The 20,015-nt window shown below is 48.3% G+C and overlaps 1 protein-coding gene across 2 annotated transcripts in view; it reads right to left on the bottom strand.

Annotated features, from left to right (window-relative positions):
* smoc1 (SPARC related modular calcium binding 1) overlaps nt 1-20,015 on the bottom strand; it is a 305,052-nt gene that overhangs the window by 209,735 nt on the left and 75,302 nt on the right. For both annotated transcript variants that reach the window (XM_070878895.1, XM_070878894.1), the window contains exon 7: nt 14,602-14,682. In XM_070878895.1, the coding sequence (XP_070734996.1) occupies nt 14,602-14,682 (81 nt within the window). The remainder of the gene's footprint in view (nt 1-14,601; nt 14,683-20,015) is intronic.

Raw genomic sequence — 20,015 nt, forward strand, 5'->3', positions numbered from 1 at the left:
GTTCCCAATTCGATAGCTTGTTGTAACACACACCCGACCCCGTATGAAAACGCATCGCAAGTTAGCATTAAACGTTTACATGGGTTATACAAGACAAGCAGTTTGTTGGAACGTAACTTTCTCAAAAGCAGCCTCTTGTGATTTCCCCCATACCCAGTCGTCTCCCTTGTGTAGCAGCGCAGGTAGGGGTTCTAACAAGGTGCGTAACCCGGGTAGTAAATGACCGAAATAGCTGAGGAGTCCCAGGAACGACCGTAGCTCCGTCACGTTCTGTGGTCTCGGCGCGTTCTTGATGGCCTCCGTCTTGGCGTCGGTGGGTCTGATGCAGTCTGCCGCGATTCTTCTCCCTAAAAACTCGACCTCTGGCGCCAGGCAAACACATTTCGAGCGTTTCAACCCGAGTCCCATGCGATCTAGCCGACATAGAACGTCTTCCAGGTTCTTCAAGTGTTCGATGGTGTCCCAATCTGTGACCAGTATATCATCCTGGAAAACCACGGTGCGCGGAACCGACATTAGCAGACTCTCCATGTTCGTTTGGAACATTGAAGCGGCCGAGCGAATCCCAAACGGGCATCTATTGTAGCTGAACAGACCTTTGTGCGTGCTGATGCAAATGAGGCCTTTCGAAGATTCCGCCAGCTCCTGCATGGCGCCAGCTCCTGCGTCATGCAGGACGAGGTCAGGTCCAACTTAGTGAACGTCTTCCCTCCTGCTAGCGTTGCAAATAGGTCGTCTGCCTTGGGTAGCGGGTACTGGTCCTGTAGCAAAAAGCGGTTAATCGTTACTTTATAGTCCCCACAAATTATGACAGTGCCGTCGCCTTTGAGAACCAGGCCCACTCGTTGAACTCCACCGGCGCGATGATGCCTTCTTGCTGCAGCCTGTCCAGTTCAATTTCCACTTTTTCTCGCATCATATATGGATATATGGCATCGCCCGTGCCTTGTGGTGGATAGGTCGTGTACCGCGAACTAAGTGGACCTGCACCTTTTCCCCCGAGAAACATCCGATGCCTAGCTCAAACAATGATGGAAACTTGCTCAGAGCCTGGGCACATGAGGCGTCGTCAACAGACAAGAGCGCTCGGATGTCGTCCCAGTTCCAGCGGATCTGAACAGTGTGGGGCCATCTCCTGGTACAATCCATAGTGGGAGTTCGTGCACTGCTCCATCATAGGAGACTTTTACTGCTGCGCTGCCAATTACAGGGATCAGCTCTTTAGTGTAAGTTCTTAATTTGGTATGAATGGGGCTAAGCTTGGGCCTGTGTGCCTTGTTGCACCACAGCCCTGTCGAAGGCCTTTTTGGTCATGATAAACTGACTCGCACCCGTGTCCAGTTCCATGGATACTGGAATTCCATTCAGTTAGACTTTTAGCACGATCGGTGGACATTTCGTGGTGAAGGTGTGTACCCCGTACACTTCTGCCTCCTCGGTTCGAGTTTCTAGTTCCGCCTGATCCGCCATGGATCTGTTCTCCTCTGCAACATGGTGGTTTGCAGGGTTTACAGCTCGTCTGCACATTCGCTGGAGGTGTCCCATTGTTCCACAGCCTTTGCACGCATAGTGTTTGAAGCGGCATTGATGAGCTCAATGATCACCTCACAGCACCAACAAGGTGTTAACTGCCTCGCATTAACGACTGATGGCGGACCCAGGGTCATCTGAGGTCGTGCAGCTGCCGGCGTGTATGTTCTGCCATGTGCATTCCTGCCTGAAAACGACGTTACTTTGTGTACAGTACTTGCCGAAACCTCTTTATGCTGCAAAATTTGTTTGGTGTTATCACTGGTGGACATAAATGCCTGGGCTATCTTTATGGCTTTGCTCAGATTCGGTGTTTCAACAGTCAATAGTTTGCGAAGGATAACCTCATGGCCAATGCCAAGCACGAAAAAGTCTCTTAGCATTTGCTCCAGGAATCCACCGAATTCGCAATGTCCTGCAAGGCGATGTAGCTCACCACTTCCTGGCCTTCAGACCGCTGACGCGTGTCAAATCGATACCTTGCCATCAGAATGCTTTCCTTCGGATTTAGGTGCTCCCGGACCAGCGTACACAGTTCTTCATATGATTTGGTTGTTGGTTTCACCGGAGCAAGAAGATTCTTCATGAGGCCATAGGTTGTTGCCCCACAGACAGTTAGGAGGATCTCCCTTCGTTTGGCAGCGTTCTCATCCCCTTCCAGCTTGTTGGCCACAAAGTATTGGTCGAGTCGCTCCACGAAGGCCTCCCAATCATCCCCTTCTGAAAATTCTCTGCATTTTCGCGTGGTTGTTCGTTATCTCGTCGCAAATTGTTATGCTCATAATAAAGTGATGCAATTGAGTACTGTAGACAATGAGTAAGTGTGACCTTAGCTCCATTATTCAGACTCCAGAGTGTTCGTACAGCATGGGAGGCCTGCTTATATTCAGTACTCCCAAGGGATGCTGGGATCCCTTGGGACTCCAACAGGTCAGCCCTCTGGTGGCGGTATTATACAAGTTGCCTGGGGTTGCATACATAACAGATACAGTTAAGATTATTAAACAGATCTTTGAGACAAGCTAGTGCGTGTCGTCAAATTATTCAACCATGTAAGGCATCATAGCTTAGTCCAGTCCTGTCCTCACACACACACTTTCCAATTGTGATTCCGAAATAGTAATCAGGAACCCATTCTGATTTGTCCCCTTCTCGCCCTCGAATGCTGGAAGTAATTGTATTTATCTTACTGCAAAGTTGGAAAATTAACCCTCATTTCCAGTCTTAAGCAGCTTAAATATTACTGGGCCAACTTTTGGAGAGAATGAAAGAGAGGGCGAGAATAATGAGAAACAAAGAAAAAGAAAGAAACCTGCTATCGAGTTATCGCCTAAACCCTCCCCCTTCTCTATTCTAAAAATCCAAGGTTTGTTCGATGAGACTTTGACTCTGGTTAACAACCAGGGATTATTTTCAGCTCGTTAAGTACTGCGCTTCAGCTGTCTAAGATCATCGGCTGGACCCTCTTTATGAGTTTGAGCCTGGTTTTCATAACCTGCTAATAATGACTGAGGTAATTCCATCATCGCTCAAGTTTTCCATCGCATAACCACTAATTGCTACACAAATACATTAAAAATGTCAACTGCAGTTTTGTCATACTAATATATTTACACATCATGGGATAGTATGACGTAATGTTTGTTTAATAGTACTACAAGGCCTATTGGCACCTTTCCCCCACCCCTAAATGTTTTTTAATTATACCTGAGCATGTGCAGTTCAAATGTATTTTAAGTTCAATTTGGTTCTTCAAATTTTAGGTCTGAATTACAAAACTGATAGAATATCATGATATACTAAATAATTTGCCTATTGCCAGGGTGAGGGAAGAATGACCCTTCTGTGGCCTAGCGAATCTGTTTGGGGCTAGGTTCGCTGAGCTAGAGGCGGGGGGCTGGAGGGGTAGGCTGCAGCTCCCCGTCTTTCGCTTTGCTGGATGCAATGCTGTTGAACAAAGGCTCGATCCCTGCTCATTGTCCACTCAAAGTGCTGCCACGTATAGACTGCAGAACAACTTGCCATACAGCAGGGCTGCTGACAGTCAACATTCGCCCGATTAACAGATTCAAAGGGGTCAATATTAAAGCCCCAACAATGAGCACGAAAGGGATAAAAACATTTGAATTGGGCAAGTGCCCCATACCTGCCGCGTACTTGCCCGCTGCCATTTTAACGGCGGCGGGTAGCAGGCTGTGTGTGTGTTCCATCTTAGGGAGACGGGGCACTTCATTATCATATCTAAATCATCTGCCGCAGTGCAGTTTGCAGCCTGATTTAAATTTAACAGTTGCCAGTCGGGTTTCCCAAGGCTCAGGAAAAGCCGTCAGGGAGATGAGGACGGGAGCAGCTGGCTCCAGCAGGTTATTGCTTTTCAGAGCACTCCTAGTGGGCCAGGAAAAGCAGGAGTGCTCCCCCCAGTCCCTCAACCAAACCTTCAGCCTCCTTTCCACCGATCGCAGCCTGTACTCTCTGCAGCGATCGGCAGATCCCCGACACCCAACCCCCAAACTTTCCCCCCTCCCTTGCCATTGCCGGGCTCCAACCCCATCCCCACCAAGCCCCTATCCCAGAGCCCCGATTCATCCCTCCTCCCTCCCTCCTGATTGCTGGTCTCTGACGACGCACCCCCCCCCACCCCCAAGCACTGATCATTCTCAATTTTCTGGGACCATCCCCAACTGTCGTGCTACACTGTCTGAGGTGGCGTCCTTCAGATGAGACATTAAACCGAGGCCCCCTCTGCCCTCTGAGGTGAATGTGTAAAATCCCATGGCACTATTTTGAAGAAAAGCAGGGCAGTTATCCCTGCTGCCCTGGCCAATATTTATTCCTCAACCAACATCACTGAAACAGATTATCTGGTCATTATCACATTGTTGTTTGTGGGAACTTGCTGTGCGCAAATTGGCTGCCGTGTTTCCTATATTACAAGTGACTACACTTGAAAAAATACTTAAATGGTTGTAAAGCGCTTTGGGACATCCTGAGGTCATGAAAGGTGCTACATAAATGCAATTCTTTTATTTTGAAATGACTTAGCTTTTCACTTGATATCCTGATACTTGTGAAGCCATTGAGGACTGCGTTCATCAGGATTTATTTTCCCCAGGTATTTTTTACTCCCAACATGAACATCGATATCCTGGTGCCTTTTGTTAGCACTGGATTGCAAGCACGTAAATATAATATGCCAGTCTTTTTACAAGGATAATAATACCCTTTTAAATAGAAAGTGTATCTGGGATTTCAGGTTTCTAATTAATCATCCTAATCAGTGATGCACAGTCTAGACTCTCATACCAAGTGCACCTGGGAATCCCTGGCTCAAGACTGCCCAAAGTGGAGGAAGAGCATCCGGGAGGGCGCTGAGCACCTCGAGTCTCGTCGCCGAGAGCACGCAGAAATCAAGCACAGACAGCGGAAGGAGCGTGCAGCAAACCAGACTCCCACCCACCCTTTCCTTCAACCACTGTCTGCCCCACCTGTTACAGAGACTGTAATTCCCGCATTGAATTGTTCAGTCACCTGAAAACCCAACTTTCAGAGTGGACGCAAGTCTTCCTCCATTTCGAGGGACTGCCTATGATGGTGATGACCGAGCGGAGATCTTGGTGTAGTTTGTTTCATCTGAGAAGCCTGGATGATGGCCAAAGGCCCATAGTGTTGGACATGTGTCAGGCTGACATGAGTAGAAGATATGGTGAGGTGAATGAAGAAGCTAATGCCAAATCTGGGTTATAAAAGCTTGTCGCTTTCAGGAGAAGGAAATACCAGGAGAAGGGAGAGACCAAGAAAAGGGAAAGACCTGGAGAATCAAGGCCACAATTTTGAGGTACTGCGACAGAAAGAGTGTGACTAGGGGTCAGTGTGATGAGTTATAATTTGAACAGAGTGAGGACGGAGGCCAGTGATGGGAGTTAGCTTTGGTCGACTAGCAGGGGGGTGTCAATCTAGGGATTTGGCCGACTTGGCAGGAAGGGAACCGAGCTGGGAACAGGGGAAGGCCAAGTTATAAGTCCAAGCCAGAAACCACACAGACTTGCAAGCCAAACACAGGGGCCAACAATGGGTTTCAGAGGCTCATGGGAGCGAAATGGTCCTCCGAGATTCGTCGACCTCAAAATGATGGTTGGGTGGGGGGAGGGGGTACGGTGTCATGAACCCCTACTGGCTCTGCTCCAATGGAGGGAGTAGGAAAGCATGTAGGATGGAGTGTTTACAGTTTAGGAGGAAGGTGAAAGAAAAGTAGAGAGCGACTATAGCCATGCACCATGATTGATTATATTTAGGGGAACTTTTTTCCAGTTCTCTAAACCTCAACACATTCTCGGAACCGGTACAAAAAAAATAAGATGCTTTCATTTAATAATGTTTAAAAATTGTGTTTGGAAGGAAGCACGATCTCTCCTGGGTGCAATGTAACTCTCGACTTCTCAGGCCTGCAGCCTCATGTTCATACTATCTTGGCCTCACTCACTCCAAATCTCTCAGCCCTGTGCAATACCAGATTCCATCCCTGTAAACACATATTGGTAATTAGTTGAGCCTGTCAGAGATCTGTCTGTTACTGATTTTGGAACAAAGGTACTTTGAATGGTTTTTAAATGTTCCCAATGTTATGGAAATATTTTTATGCCAATGAAACTACTGAAGCTCCCCCCCAAAAAGGATCAGCCTCTCTTCTGCCAAAGGGCCATGAGACTGGTTATTGCAGTGGATTAGCAGACAATCCTTTCACCTCTCATACCTTGGATCAGATTCAGTTTAGACTGATGGCATGAGAGGAAGTCTCCTCTCCCGACTGACTCTCAAAGTTCTGCATGAAGTGACTGTTGCCAATCACACTAAATTCCCAATGGGGGTGAAAGCATAGCGCACAACGATCTATAAATCAACGTTAAATTGCCCGCTTCTGTCCAAGAGGTCACATGGGTGTGTTGCTATTGCTAACACACACTGAACTTGCACTTTGTAAACAGTGACGTTCTGATAAGTATCACAACAAGTTACCAGTTATTGCCAGTTGAAGGAGTGACAATAATAGCGCACTCATTCTATCTCAATGCTACCAAAATTAACAGAGTAAACAATGTTCCACTGCTGCATGGCGAGGGTTCGAGACGTGTGTAAAGAGGTAGGTTTTGTTAGTACAGTATCTCTAGAGATAACACTGTTCCAGCGACAATATAAACACTGGTGCCACAGGCCACCATTTGTATTTTGGCCTGTACTCAGCAGTTCTACACTCACTGGCCTGTACCTGCATCCCCCAACAACTAGGAGGAGGGCAGTAACCAGTTAAACAAAAGGCCTTGAACCGTAATGTTGAAGTAATTACATGGACACATTTTAGTTTTCGTTCTGATTTCTCTAGAATCCACCCACAATATAAACATAGTGGGGACGATTTTCGACGGCTCCTTCATGCGCTAAAGAGCCTTCGAGGTGGCCACGGTGGAGTCTTGAGCTAAAGCGTCCGTTTAGCCCGCATTTAGCACAGGACGCCATCTTGGTAAAGGAGTTGCTGCTTGCGCTAGAACGACCGGAGGATCGTTAAGGGGCTGATTGCCACTTAAGTTGCCTGCTTGCGCTCATTCAGGAGACTGCATGACATTTTGGTGGATAGTGCTTGATCTAATGCCCTCTCCTAACAGCAACCAGCTGATTGGGAATAAACAAGTCGTTGCTGAGGAATTCGAGCACTCCTTAAAGGCATATCACTTTTTATTGTTCACTTGCTGCTGGAAGTTTGAAGAGGACTTTTGAAACACATCGAGAGACTTTTATTTTGGAAATTCGCTGCGATTTCACCAAAAACAAGTGAGTGCTGTGCTACTCTAACCTTAATGTACACCTTATAGGAGTCACCAGGAGAAAGGGAGTGCTTGGTCATGGGCACCTTGTTACGGGTCCCCCTGATCTGCAGGAGGAATGGGAGGAGGACATGAGGCCAGGCAGAGCAGCACCAGTTACTGCAGGTAAGGGGGACAGGTGGGTGAGGTGGGTGAGGTGGGCTCCTTCCCCCTGCGGGTACAGGACATCCCTCCACCTCTGGATCTCCGGAGACACGTCCGAGAACTTGCGTGCCCTTTCCCACAATCCCTGAGCCATCGCGAAACCTGCCGTTGTGTGCCAGCCAGCCCGCTCCACAGTGGAAGTGGGTGTGTGGAGCCCACATATACTGCTCCACAAAAATGCTTCTAATCAGTGCTCAAGTGCTAAACTTGCAGGTGTCTCTGTTTTAGCACAGCAAATTATGGTCATTAGCAATCAGGACCAAAATTGCTTGTTAAAACCAGACTTTCAAACAGGCGTGTCTTATTAGCATAACACCCATTCTTTCACCCTTTCACCAAAATAACCCCCAGTGTGGTCCATTGTATCTGAACCCCCCACCAATAACATTGTAGAGGAGGCAACAATATATACACAGCTGACGTAAAATCAAAAGTAATCATATAACCAAAATTATTATATGGCAACAGCAGAATCTTGCTTCGATATCATGTTATTTTCTTCCAAGTGACATCCAAGATGCAGGATTTGCCAATATATATCTAAGAAATTAATCAGTCACTTTATCGTACAGTTTGATAAAGGACTGCACGGTAAAGATACTGCATTTATATAATGCCTTGTCACGGCAAAATGCCTTCAGGCATTTTCACATAATGACTTTATGTTGGGAGGCAGTTAATGCTGCTATAATGCACTGACTGTCGCCATGGTGCATGGACTGTTGTCATGGTGGACTGACTGTCGTCATGGTGGACTGACTGTCATCATGGTGCACGGACTGTTGTCATGGTGCACGGACTGTTGTCATGGTGGACTGACTGTCATCATGGTGCACGGACTGTTGTCATGGTGGACTGACTCTCATCATGGTGCACGGACTGTTGTCATGGTGGACTGACTGTCATCATGGTGCACGGACTGTTGTCATGGTGGACTGACTCTCATCATGGTGCACGGACTGTTGTCATGGTGCACGGACTGTTGTCATGGTGGACTGACTGTCGTCATGGTGCAGTGACTGTTGTCATGGTGCATGGCCTGTTGTCATGGTGCATGGACTGTTGTCAAGGTGCAGTCACTGTTGTCATGGTGCACGGATTGTTGTCAAGGTGCAGTCACTGTTGTCATGGAGCAGTCACTGTTGCTATGATATTAAATTGTTTCTAGCAGAAATCTAAAACAAATCTACAAACTAATTCCTCAACACCAAGTCACTGGCCTGTCTGCACAATGTCAACAGACATGAGCATTCTGTCTGAACCCTGGGATTTAGAGCATTGAAATACATGGTGCATGGCACAGGGCTTTGCAGCCTCAGTGGTTTTGGCATCTGAAGATTGAACATTCTGATTTTAAAGGGTTTCTGTACTTTCCAATAAAGCTTTCTCTTTATGTGCAGCTTCAATCCACCTGCAAGATCTGAGCAGCCTCCTTGAATTACCAGAGTGGCCTCTTCTGCAGCAAATCCCACTTAAGCACTGACTGACTGCTCCTGATACAGGTCCATTTCCATTCCTTGCAATATATAGGCATTGTTGTCAGCCGTGGCTCAGTGGGTAGCACTCTAGCCTCTGAGTCAGAAGTTTGTGGGTTCAAGCCCCACTTCAGAGAGCTGACCACATAATCTAAGCTGACACTCTAGTGTAATGCTGAAGGAGTACTGCACTGTCGGAGATGCCATCTTTCGGGTGAGATGTTAAACCGAGACTCTGTCTGCCCTCTCAGGTGGACATAAATGATCCGTGGCACTTTTCAAACAAGAGCAGGGGAGTTCCCCCCGGTGTCCTGGCCAATCTGTATCCCTGAACCAACATCACTGAAACAGATTATCTGGTCATTATCACATTGCTGTCTGTGGGATCTTGCTGAGTGCAAATTGGCTGCCTGTTTCATTTATAATGAAGCATAGCCTCGCACAGAGTGCTGCCACATAAAACCTGTTATGACAGAATTTTATTCCCTATTTAAGGATTATCTTTAAAATGGTGTAACTCAAAGATTTACAGCCTGCAAACTCTGCTGATCTTTTCATTCATTAAGCAAAGATGACTCGCTAGGAATTGCTTTACACAGGCATAGTTCATCCATGGTTCTTAAGCGAGGGTTCGGAACATTATGAACATTAGGCCACTACAGCCCTCGGGCCTGCTCTGCCAGTCAATAAGATCATGGCGTGTCTTTCCCTCAACTCCATTTACCCGCCTTTCCTCCATATCCCTTGATATCCTTATCTAACAAAAATCTACCTACCTCAGTCTTTAGGGCGCCAATTATCTACTGTTTGTGTGGTAAAAGTGCTTCCTGATTTCGTTCCTGAATGGTCTAGCTCTAATTTTAAGATGATGTCCCCTTGTTCTTGATTCCCCCCCCACCAGAGGAAATAGTTTCCCTGTATCTGTATAATTTTAAACACCTCGACCAGATCACCCCTCAATCTTCTAAACCTGAGGGAATACAAGCCTAGCTTATGCAACCTATCCTCATAATTTAACCCACTATGCCCCGGTATCATTCTGGTGAACCAGCACTGTACCCCCTACTAAAGCAGTATACCCTTCCTGAGGTGCGTGGCCAGAACTGAATGCAGTTCTCCTGATGGATTCTGACCAAGGCTCTGTACAACCAAAGCATCGCTTCCTCGCCATTCTGCCAAGTCCCAAACCAGACTGAGGTCAGGGTAGGGCTCACCTTGGTGCTGTGATGCTCACTTTGCTGCTAAAAAGTTCCTTCAAAACCGTAATAACTATGAACGCCTCCACTTCCTAAAACACAGGTGTGGAAAATGAAATTACACAGGTGCAACATCTCAAATCTGGCAGCCTCTGGACCAAGACGGTGACAATTTTTGGGGAATTCTGGATTTTATTTTATTGAATATCAAATGGGATTTTCTCAAAAATGTCCAGTTTTCGGACAATTCCAATTTTTGGACAGCCGGATTTGAGACGTTGTACCTGTATTTGAATATCACAACTTGGTGTCCAGCTTGCATTTTAGGAATTTGGGGACAGCCCTCACAACCTGGACTGCCTGGTCTGAAGTGGGGCAGGTGGCTTCCCCAGTTAAAGCAGCAAAGGAAGGCCACACAGTTTAAACAAGTGAGCACAGAAGAAGAAGAAACCTTCACAGGACAAGAACTAAATGAAGAGAGCAGCAACCTCAAAGCAAGTGAAATAACGAGTTCCCCAGCTTTCATTCTCCTTTAAACCCCTGGGCTCACATTGCTTCTTTATGTTGCTTTTAGAACGTGCAAATTGTAGTAACACCTGCAAAAACATCTAATTCAGCATTTACTGCTTTTGCAAACTAGTGACATCTTGTGGTGTAATGTCTGCACCTGTGAGTATGTTGAATTGTGAGTTGCTTAGCCAGTCATGTGATGTTCACAAAACTCAATAAAACCCCAGCCAGTTGGGTTTAGAGGATTCACGATGAGGCATGCTGTTGTGAGCCTAGTGGATGAACTGCTAATGTGTAGTGTGATTGTTAAACCTTTGTTAATCAACCAACTAGTTCTTAATAGCAATGTGTTGTTATGAATTCTTAAGCAAGAACCCATGAAGCAAATACATTACATGTGGCAAAATACAATTCTGCACGACTTTCTTTCCTAGACACAGCTGGAGACGAACTTTGTACCTGATCAATATATGAACCAGTTACATAGAATTTACAACACAGAAACAGGCCATTCGGTGTTAGAAACATAGAAACATAGAAAATAGGTGCAGGAGTAGGCCATTCGGCCCTTCGAGCCTGCACCGCCATTCAACAAGATCATGGCTGATCACCCACCCCAGCACCTCCCCCGCACGCCCCCTCCACACCCCCCCGACACCCCAAGCCGCAAGAACCACATCCAACTCCCTCCCGAACACATCCAATGAACTGGCATCAACAACTCTCCGTGGCAGGGAACCCCACAGGCCAACAACTCCCCGAGTGAAGAAGTCTCTCCCCATCCTAGCCCCAAACAGCCCACCCCCCATCCCAAGAGCGTGCCACCCCCCGGCTCCGGACCCACCCAACACCGGGAACACTACCCCCGCACCCAACCCGCCCCGTCCCGTCCCGTCAGAATCCTTCCCAAATGCCAAACACCCCCGGATGTCGAGCCCCCAGCCCCGGCTACCCCGGAGCCACGCCCCCGCGACGCCAACCACACCACATCCACCGACCGCCATCTGCGCAGTCAACCCGTCCGCCCCACTCTGAACACTCCCCGCACCAAGGCAGAGCTCCCAGGCCCAACCCTCCAACACACTTCGCCCCCCCAGACCTTCGCTGCAATGTAGCCCCTCCTGTCCCCCGCCCTGGGTTTCTACGCCCCCCCCACCTTCACCACTCTCCCCTCCATCCCCCGCCCCCGTTTCCCTTCAACTTCCCTCTGCCTCCCCGCACAGGCTCCCATCTTGGGGGCGGTAACCTTCTGGGGCAGGGACTTTTAGCCCCCAGCGTGGAAGTCCTGCTCCCACCGCAGAATTGGCCTTACCACCCCTCAATGGAAGCGGAATGCAATTTCCCACACTCCATTTCCTTTGGAGGCAGTTACCGGGGCACGACTGGATGCTCCTGTGACAGTTGGAACTGGTGCTCTCCACTCTCCCGTCCTGTGACAGTTGGAACTGGTGCTCTCCACTCTCCCGTCCTGTGACAGTTGGAACTGGTGCTCTCCACTCTCCCGTCCTGTGACAGTTTGAACTGGTGCTCTCCACTCTCCCGTCCTGTGACAGTTGGAACTGGTGCTCTCCACTCTCCCGTCCTGTGACAGTTGGAACTGGTGCTCTCCACTCTCTCGTCCTGTGACAGTTGGAACTGGTGCTCTCCACTCTCCCGTCCTGTGACAGTTGGAACTGGTGCTCTCCACTCTCCCATCCTGTGACAGCTTGAACTGGTACTCTCCATTCTCTGTCCTGTGACAGTTTGAACTGGTGCTCTCCACTCTCTGACATGTGACAGTTGGAACTGGTGCTCTCCACTCTCTGTCCTGTGACAGTTTGAACTGGTGCTCTCCACTCTCTGTCCTGTGACAGTTGGAACTGGTGCTCTCCACTCTCTGACATGTGACAGTTGGAACTGGTGCTCTCCACTCTCTGTCCTGTGACAGTTTGAACTGGTGCTCTCCACTCTCTGTCCTGTGACAGTTGGAACTGGTGCTCTCCACTCTCTGACATGTGACAGTTGGAACTGGTGCTCTCCACTCTCTGTCCTGTGACAGTTTGAACTGGTGCTCTCCACTCTCTGTCCTGTGACAGTTGGAACTGGTGCTCTCCACTCTCTGTCCTGTGACAGTTGGAACTGGTGCTCTCCACTCTCCCGTCCTGTGACAGTTGGAACTGGTGCTCTCCACTCTCCCATCCTGTGACAGCTTGAACTGGTACTCTCCACTCTCTGTCCTGTGACAGTTTGAACTGGTGCTCTCCACTCTCCCATCCTGTGACAGTTTGAACTGGTGCTCTCCACTCTCCCATCCTGTGACAGTTTGAACTGGTGCTCTCCACTCTCTGACATGTGACAGTTTGAACTGGTGCTCTCCACTCTCTGTCCTGTGACAGTTTGAACTGGTGCTCTCCACTCTCTGTCCTATGACAGTTGGAACTGGTGCTCTCCACTCTCTGTCCTGTGACAGTTGGAACTGGTGCTCTCCACTCTCTGTCCTGTGACAGTTGGAACTGGTACTCTCCACTCTCTGTCCTGTGACAGTTTGAACTGGTGCTCTCCACTCTCCCATCCTGTGACAGTTTGAACTGGTGCTCTCCACTCTCCCATCCTGTGACAGTTTGAACTGGTGCTCTCCACTCTCTGACATGTGACAGTTTGAACTGGTGCTCTCCACTCTCTGTCCTGTGACAGTTGGAACTGGTGCCTTCCACTCTCCCGTCCTGTGACAGTTTCCACTGTTATAATTTTTTATTATTGCCGGTGTTTATGCTCCACACTCACCTCCTCTCACCTTAATTCATCTCGCCCCATCAATCTGAAGAGGCTCCACCTGGCCCAAATTTTAACTCCAGGTGGATTTCCCGCTAAGGCCCGAGTTAAAATTACAGTCGGGTCCCAATGATGTCATCGGGCCACAACATGCATATGTAAAGAAGGACCCTGTTGGCTCCGGGCGTGTGTCCTTGCTGCCTGCTCAGGAGAGCAGGTCAAAATTGCAGATGGTGCGATCATGGTGGCTTTCGGACAGGTAAGAGCCAGGGAGATTTTAACTGACCACCCGCCAGGTTTCTGCTGAATGGGTAGGGTTAAAATCATCCCAGTGTCAGCAAATTAGTCAACGGAGCTAGAAATGTGTCAAGGCATTCTGTATATGGAGAGTTCCACATGTATTCCAAAAAATCGTTATGCAGTGCTTCGCTGGGTGGGATAAAAATACAAGCCAACTCTATTTAAGAGTGATCCTGGCAACAAAAGCAGTTCCTCTTGCTCCTACCTTCAGTTGACAAATTGAAAAAAATGATAATAATGTCCCAGTTTCTTTACTTGGTTGCCACTGACAGCGACCCCAGCTGTGACACGAACTGGCAATCTCATTCAGACAGCTTACAGAATGACTGATCCTGGTACAGTTTGGGGTGGTCTTAGATCACCAGGAAGTAGAGGGAGCTTCATGACATGTGCTGCTGTCCTCTACCTAACCGGAAGTGCTTGATCCCCATAATTGCGAGTTTGCTCTCAGTATGGATTCTGCATTCTCCAGTCAGTTCCTGGTCAAATTTTTGTCACGAACAGAAAATGCTGCAAACACTCAACAGGTTCAGCAGCATCTGTGGAGAATCCTGATGCTGATGAATGGTCATCGGCCTGAAACGTTAACTATTTCTCTCTCCACAGACGCTGCCTGACCTGCTGGGTATTCCTAGCATTTTCTGTATCTATTTCAGATTTCCAGCTCCCCCAGTTTTATTGCATTAAGAACATTTTGTTCCTCTCCTGAGCGAGTTTTTTCTTTAGCTTCACTGTACAGGCTGCGACAGCTTGCTAGATCTGGCTGAGGGTGATGACTAACAATTTTTGCTGCACACTTTTGAGAATACTGTTGTTTACCTAGAATCCTCATGCTGGAGCCATTCTGCTTAGAGTCTTTGCTGACCAGTTGCTTTATCCAAAGGGTCGGCGCTGTAATTTCTGAAACAGGAAAGAAAAACATCTTTCATTTATCAAACTGCACTGTTGTCCCTGAAATTCAGCTCATATTTACACCTTTTAATTTACCGACCCTCAGAATTTTAAAAAGTGATTTGATTCATCTTTTAATCATCATCAAACGTAGCATACTTTCCATTAGACTCCCACATTACAACAGTGACTACACTCCAAAAGTACTTCATTGACTGTAAAGCGCTTTGAGATGTCCGGTGGTCACGACAAGTGCTATATAAATGTAAGTCTTTCTTTTCTTTTAGATCACTAATAGAACTTCCTGGTAATTACCGGCAGATCCATTCTCAATACGCTGGCCATTCTGGTGCCACATTGGTTACTCACGATGGTCAAGCCAATTGCTGACTCAGCTGAGCTCCGATAAATTAGCACAGAGCAAGCAGTCAAACGTGGGAGCTTCTGTACGCTCCATGCTATGCTGGCTGGAGCATTTAGAACTGAATGTGTGAAGAGCTAGACCTCTAATGTGCTGCATTCTTTAGGCGAAGTTTAGCAATAAATTGGGATAACCAGCGCATTAAGTATAAGAATGATTTGTGGAGAACTGGTTCAGGATCATCCACTGAATTATTGTCCCTAAATCCTTTTAATGGGAGTGAGCAGTGTGCAATTTGGTGCGCTGAAATGCTATGCTTAGTTAAAGCATCCAGCACATGGTGTTACCTGTAATCCCTCAATCTGTTAAATTACTGTCTTAATAAAGTTTAACTAAGACTGCTCCAGAGTGTAAACTTTGTTAATCTATTAGCCTTTTATAAAACTGATCCTCGGCACACAAAGAAAATAGTTTATTTGATTCTGCCCAAAGCTAGTCTCCATATCGACGGGTAAATGGAGACCATGCACCACTCTAGTTTACTTTGCCTGCTCCTGACACTCAACTCAAATTCTGTAAGGCAAGGACCAGGAATTTCTATTAGTAAAAGGTGGGGAATTGATTCCGTGAGTTTCCATTTAAGTTAAACACCTAGTAATTCCTACAGCACTATGACTCTGCGTTGGTGCTCCAAAGTTCCCCTGCTTCATAATACAGAGACTGAGGGGATATCCAAACAGTCAGTTACTTTATACCAAGGTGTGTGGCCTGGAAATTGGATTAGGACCGAAAACGAGTGCGGGGATTGCAATGAACTATCAGACCGCGCGGAGGACTGCAGGCAGCATGCAAATGTCGTGTTGCCTGCTGATTAGCATGATTGAAGTGTTCAGCCCAGCACTGAATGTGCTGCTGAGTGGCTGAACACTCAGCAGGGGACCCAAGTTTGTGTGAGGCTAGCACCAATTAAAGCTAGCCTGCACAACTTAAAGGCAGTCTACACCTCTTAAAGGGGATGTGTCTTCTGCCTGCAACAGGTGATTGAAGTGGCTGGGAAGACAGTGGACAACAAATCTGAAATGTTGGCACATAGAGCATACACCTAGGTTCTCTGATGCAGCACTGGAGGCCCTGGTCCAGCAGGTCAACTCCAGGAGAGGTCCTCTTTCCACAGGGGACCAGGCGGCCCTCCATGAAATAAACCAGAGTGCAGTGGGAGCAGATAGCCACTATAGTAAATGCGAGCAGTGTAGCCATGATGAAGAAGTTTGATGACCTCACACAAGTGATCAAAGTCAGTGAATTCGAATTCAAATTCAAATGCCATATCCCCCATTTGCATCACTAGCCTCAACCACTGCTCAATGCACCACCCCACATTCACTCACCTACCAACAATCTCTACCAAACACGACTCATACCTCACATTCATAGCTTCACCTAACCCGTACACACTTACCATTGCCTCACACCCACATCTCACAGCTTGAACACACTGTCAGCTGTTCAACCATGGCAGCCACATCACCCAAACACATTGCAACACACTCATTGACACACACACTTCTCTTTCGCCTGCAGGAAAAGATGCCGCCTAACCAGCGCCAGCAGAACTTAACCAGCGGGGGACAGGCTCGCCTGCAAGATCGCACCCCCATGGAGGAGATGGTTCTGCCCATTCTTGGGAGGGGCATGGCTGAGCCCGTGGTGGGGTTGAAAGAATACAAGATGCCGATATCCTCATACATTGTCTTCCTCCTCACATCCCACTTCCTACAATCTGTTGTGCTTTACAAGCCGCACATGGTGTAAGCATGCACCTCTTGCCTCCCCTCCCTCCACTCATCACAACCCTTGTGCCATTCGCCTTTCAAATAGCCAAGAAATTCAGCCTGCCCAGCCAGTGCTTCAACAAGAAGAGAGGAGTGTGAAGAAGAAACACGGTCACTCGATTTCACACTCCCAGCCACCATTTCAGAGACTGACACTCTGCGTATTTTAAAGGAATGGATAGATGCGGGATCTGCATGTGGTGAGACACCAGGCACGAATGGGCTGCAGCCAGTCAGAGGGAAAGGTTAGCTCAGGAGCCAGATCCTTGGAGGGCGAGGTTGCACACGAGTTCTGCTGCATGAGGACTTTGATGGGCAGCCTACAGAAGAACGCTAATGGGTATGCACAATGAAATGCTTGGAAGGGCTGGGCAGATCCATTAACGCACTTGTGGTCCCAACCATCATGTCGCGTCTGATGGCCAAAGTCTGAGCTTCCATTGCAGCGCAAGCTGAAGCCAGTGGAAGCTCAAACTGAAGTCATACAAGCACAGACTGCTGCCTGCATGGCTGGCTTTACCAGTGTTGAAAGGGGCTTGCAGGGTTTCACAGCAGTCCAGCAAAGGTGGTCAGAGGAAACGTTACAAGGACACCCTCAAAGCCTCCCTGATAAAGTGCAACATCCCCACTGACAACTGGGAGTCCCTGGCCAAAGACCGCCCTAAGTGGAGGAAATGCATCCGGAAGGGCGTTGAGCATCGAGTCTCGTCGCCGAGAGCATGCAGAAATCAAGCGCAGGCAGCGGAAAGAGCGTGCGGCAAACCTGTCCCACCCTCCCTTTCCCTCAGCCACTATCTGTCCCACCTGTGACAGAGACTGTGGTTCTCGTATTGGACTATTCAGTCACCTAAGGACTCATTTTTAGAGTGGAAGCAAGTCTTCCTTGATTCCGAGGGGACTGCTTATGATGATGACTCCAGCAGATTACTAGGATTGCTGAGGCACTGTCCTGGGGGAGTGACAATTGATCCATGGAAGTTGACCCTGCTGTCTTCTCTCAGGATGACAGCATTCGTCCTCCCACCACTGCCACTCTGTCAGTGCCCGTGCTGTTGCCTGTCAGACAATCAGCCCAGACTGCTGCCGCCCAAAAAGGTGGTGCAGGCCGAAGCCGAGCCTACTGGCCCAGAGTTCCTTGAGGTTGTCCTGCAAGGCCACCTGCGGTCTCCCCCACTGAAAGTCAGCAGCCTTCCACCAGCCATGCTGCAGCCACTGGGGTAGCACTGAGTAAGAGCACTAGGATAGGGAAAGGCACACGCAAGACAGTCACGAAGGGAATGCACCAGGGCGATTAGTTGATTTTCTGATGTAATATTGGATGGATAGATGTATAAAGTTGGACTGGAATGTTTGTTTTGTGCTGGCTTTTATTTCAGCAGTGTGGCCAAGAGTACGCTGTGATGGTCAGTACAGAGGGAAGGTAAGGTGTGGGACGAATGTTGAACGGGGAATTTGGGTAGCATTCACTGGTACCACAGGTGAATAACTCGATCCCGGATAGCCCGGGCAGGAAGGAACTGTCTGGGTTGCCTCTTTACTTCCATTTTCTCCTCCTGCTCCTGAGCTGGTGGCCATATCTCTAGTGGCAAGGTCTGATGGCCAGTTTGTTGCGAATATAGCAGACCACCACCAATCGGGTCACATGCACTGGTAGATACTGTAGGGCTCCTCCAGAGTGGTCCAGGCAGCGGAATCATTGCTTCAGCACACCAATGGTGTGCTCTATGATATAACTGGCAACATGGCTCTCGTTGTACGCATGCTGCCCACGTGTGGTTGGATTGCAGAGCAGAGTGATGAGCCAGGTGGCCAGCGGATAGCAATTGTCGCGCAGTAGCCACCCTCTAGTTTGTCTTGCTGGCACAAAGACTGACACAGAATGAAAGCATCATGACTGCTGCCAGGCTACCAAGCATTCATCATCATGATGTGCTAAGCATAGTCACACACCAACTGCACATTCAGCGAGTGATAACCTTTGCGGTTGTGGCAAATCTCAGCATTTAGAAGTGGCAGCCCAAAGCCACGTGTGTGCAGTCGATGGAGCCCTGCACCATGGGGAAAGCCGCAATCCTGGCAAAGTCATGAGAATGCTCCGCCTACTTCTCTCTGGTCAGAGAGAAGACAATGAAGTCCCCTCTCCTGGCATAGACAGCGTCTGTCTCCTCTCTTATGCAGCAGGGAATGGCGAACTGTGAGATGTTACAGATGTCGCCTGGAAGGATCCCGACATCAAGAAATTCAGAGCCACGCTCAACTTCACAGCCACTGGCAGCGCTGCCCTTGCCCTGGTGTGAGGCTGCAGGTCTGGGTGCTGGAGATGGTCGAGTTCTGTAAAGCACAGACGCCTCAGACACTGCTCCTGGAACAGGCTGCTGCAAGAGAAATGCTTTCGAAGTCCCTAGATGAGTAAAGCCTAGAACTGAGAGTCCTTCTCCCCCTCCTCACTCTGCGAGCAGCTTGTCCTCTTCTTCACTGCCTCTGTTTCATATCGCTGTCATGCTGAAGTCCCAGGGTGATGATAACTAGAGCCCCCATGATTGGGAGCAAGTGGTCTGACTAGAACCCTTGAAGTCAGAAGGTCTTCTCCACATGCAGCACCACTCCCTGTACCCTCACCAATATTAAACAGCTCTAAAAAGCTACAAACACTTCCACGAACTTACACAGAGCCAGTAGAAATCAAAAAGCAGATTGCCTGAAAGTTGATCCCTTTAGATAGCACTGGTGGGGGGTCCTTCATGCTGCTGAACACGTGTTCAGCTGTGCGAGGTTAAGAGAAGGCGTTATTAGCTCCAGTGATGACAGCGAAAATGTCAGCACTGGCATCAAATCAGCATCAAATCAGCATCGCATGCTAATTGACGTCACGATGCCTTCTTATCATTATTCCAGCGCACTCTACTAACAGCTGCCCGCACCAATATTGCATCCACGCCCCGCATCAGAACTGTGCGCACGCTGCTCAGGCGCCATTTTGGACCCAAACAACGGGCGTGACACAACTACATTTTTAGCCCAATGACTTTATATTAGGGACTGAGAGAGTATCCCAATAGTCAGTGACTTTAGGAAAGTAGAAAAATGTAAACAAAAAGAGGTGAATGTCTCTAAAGTTGAACACTCTTTCTGGCCATCGACCTGTGATA

Source organism: Pristiophorus japonicus, chromosome 4 (assembly GCF_044704955.1).
Source record: "Pristiophorus japonicus isolate sPriJap1 chromosome 4, sPriJap1.hap1, whole genome shotgun sequence".
Taxonomy (NCBI): domain Eukaryota; kingdom Metazoa; phylum Chordata; class Chondrichthyes; family Pristiophoridae; genus Pristiophorus; species Pristiophorus japonicus.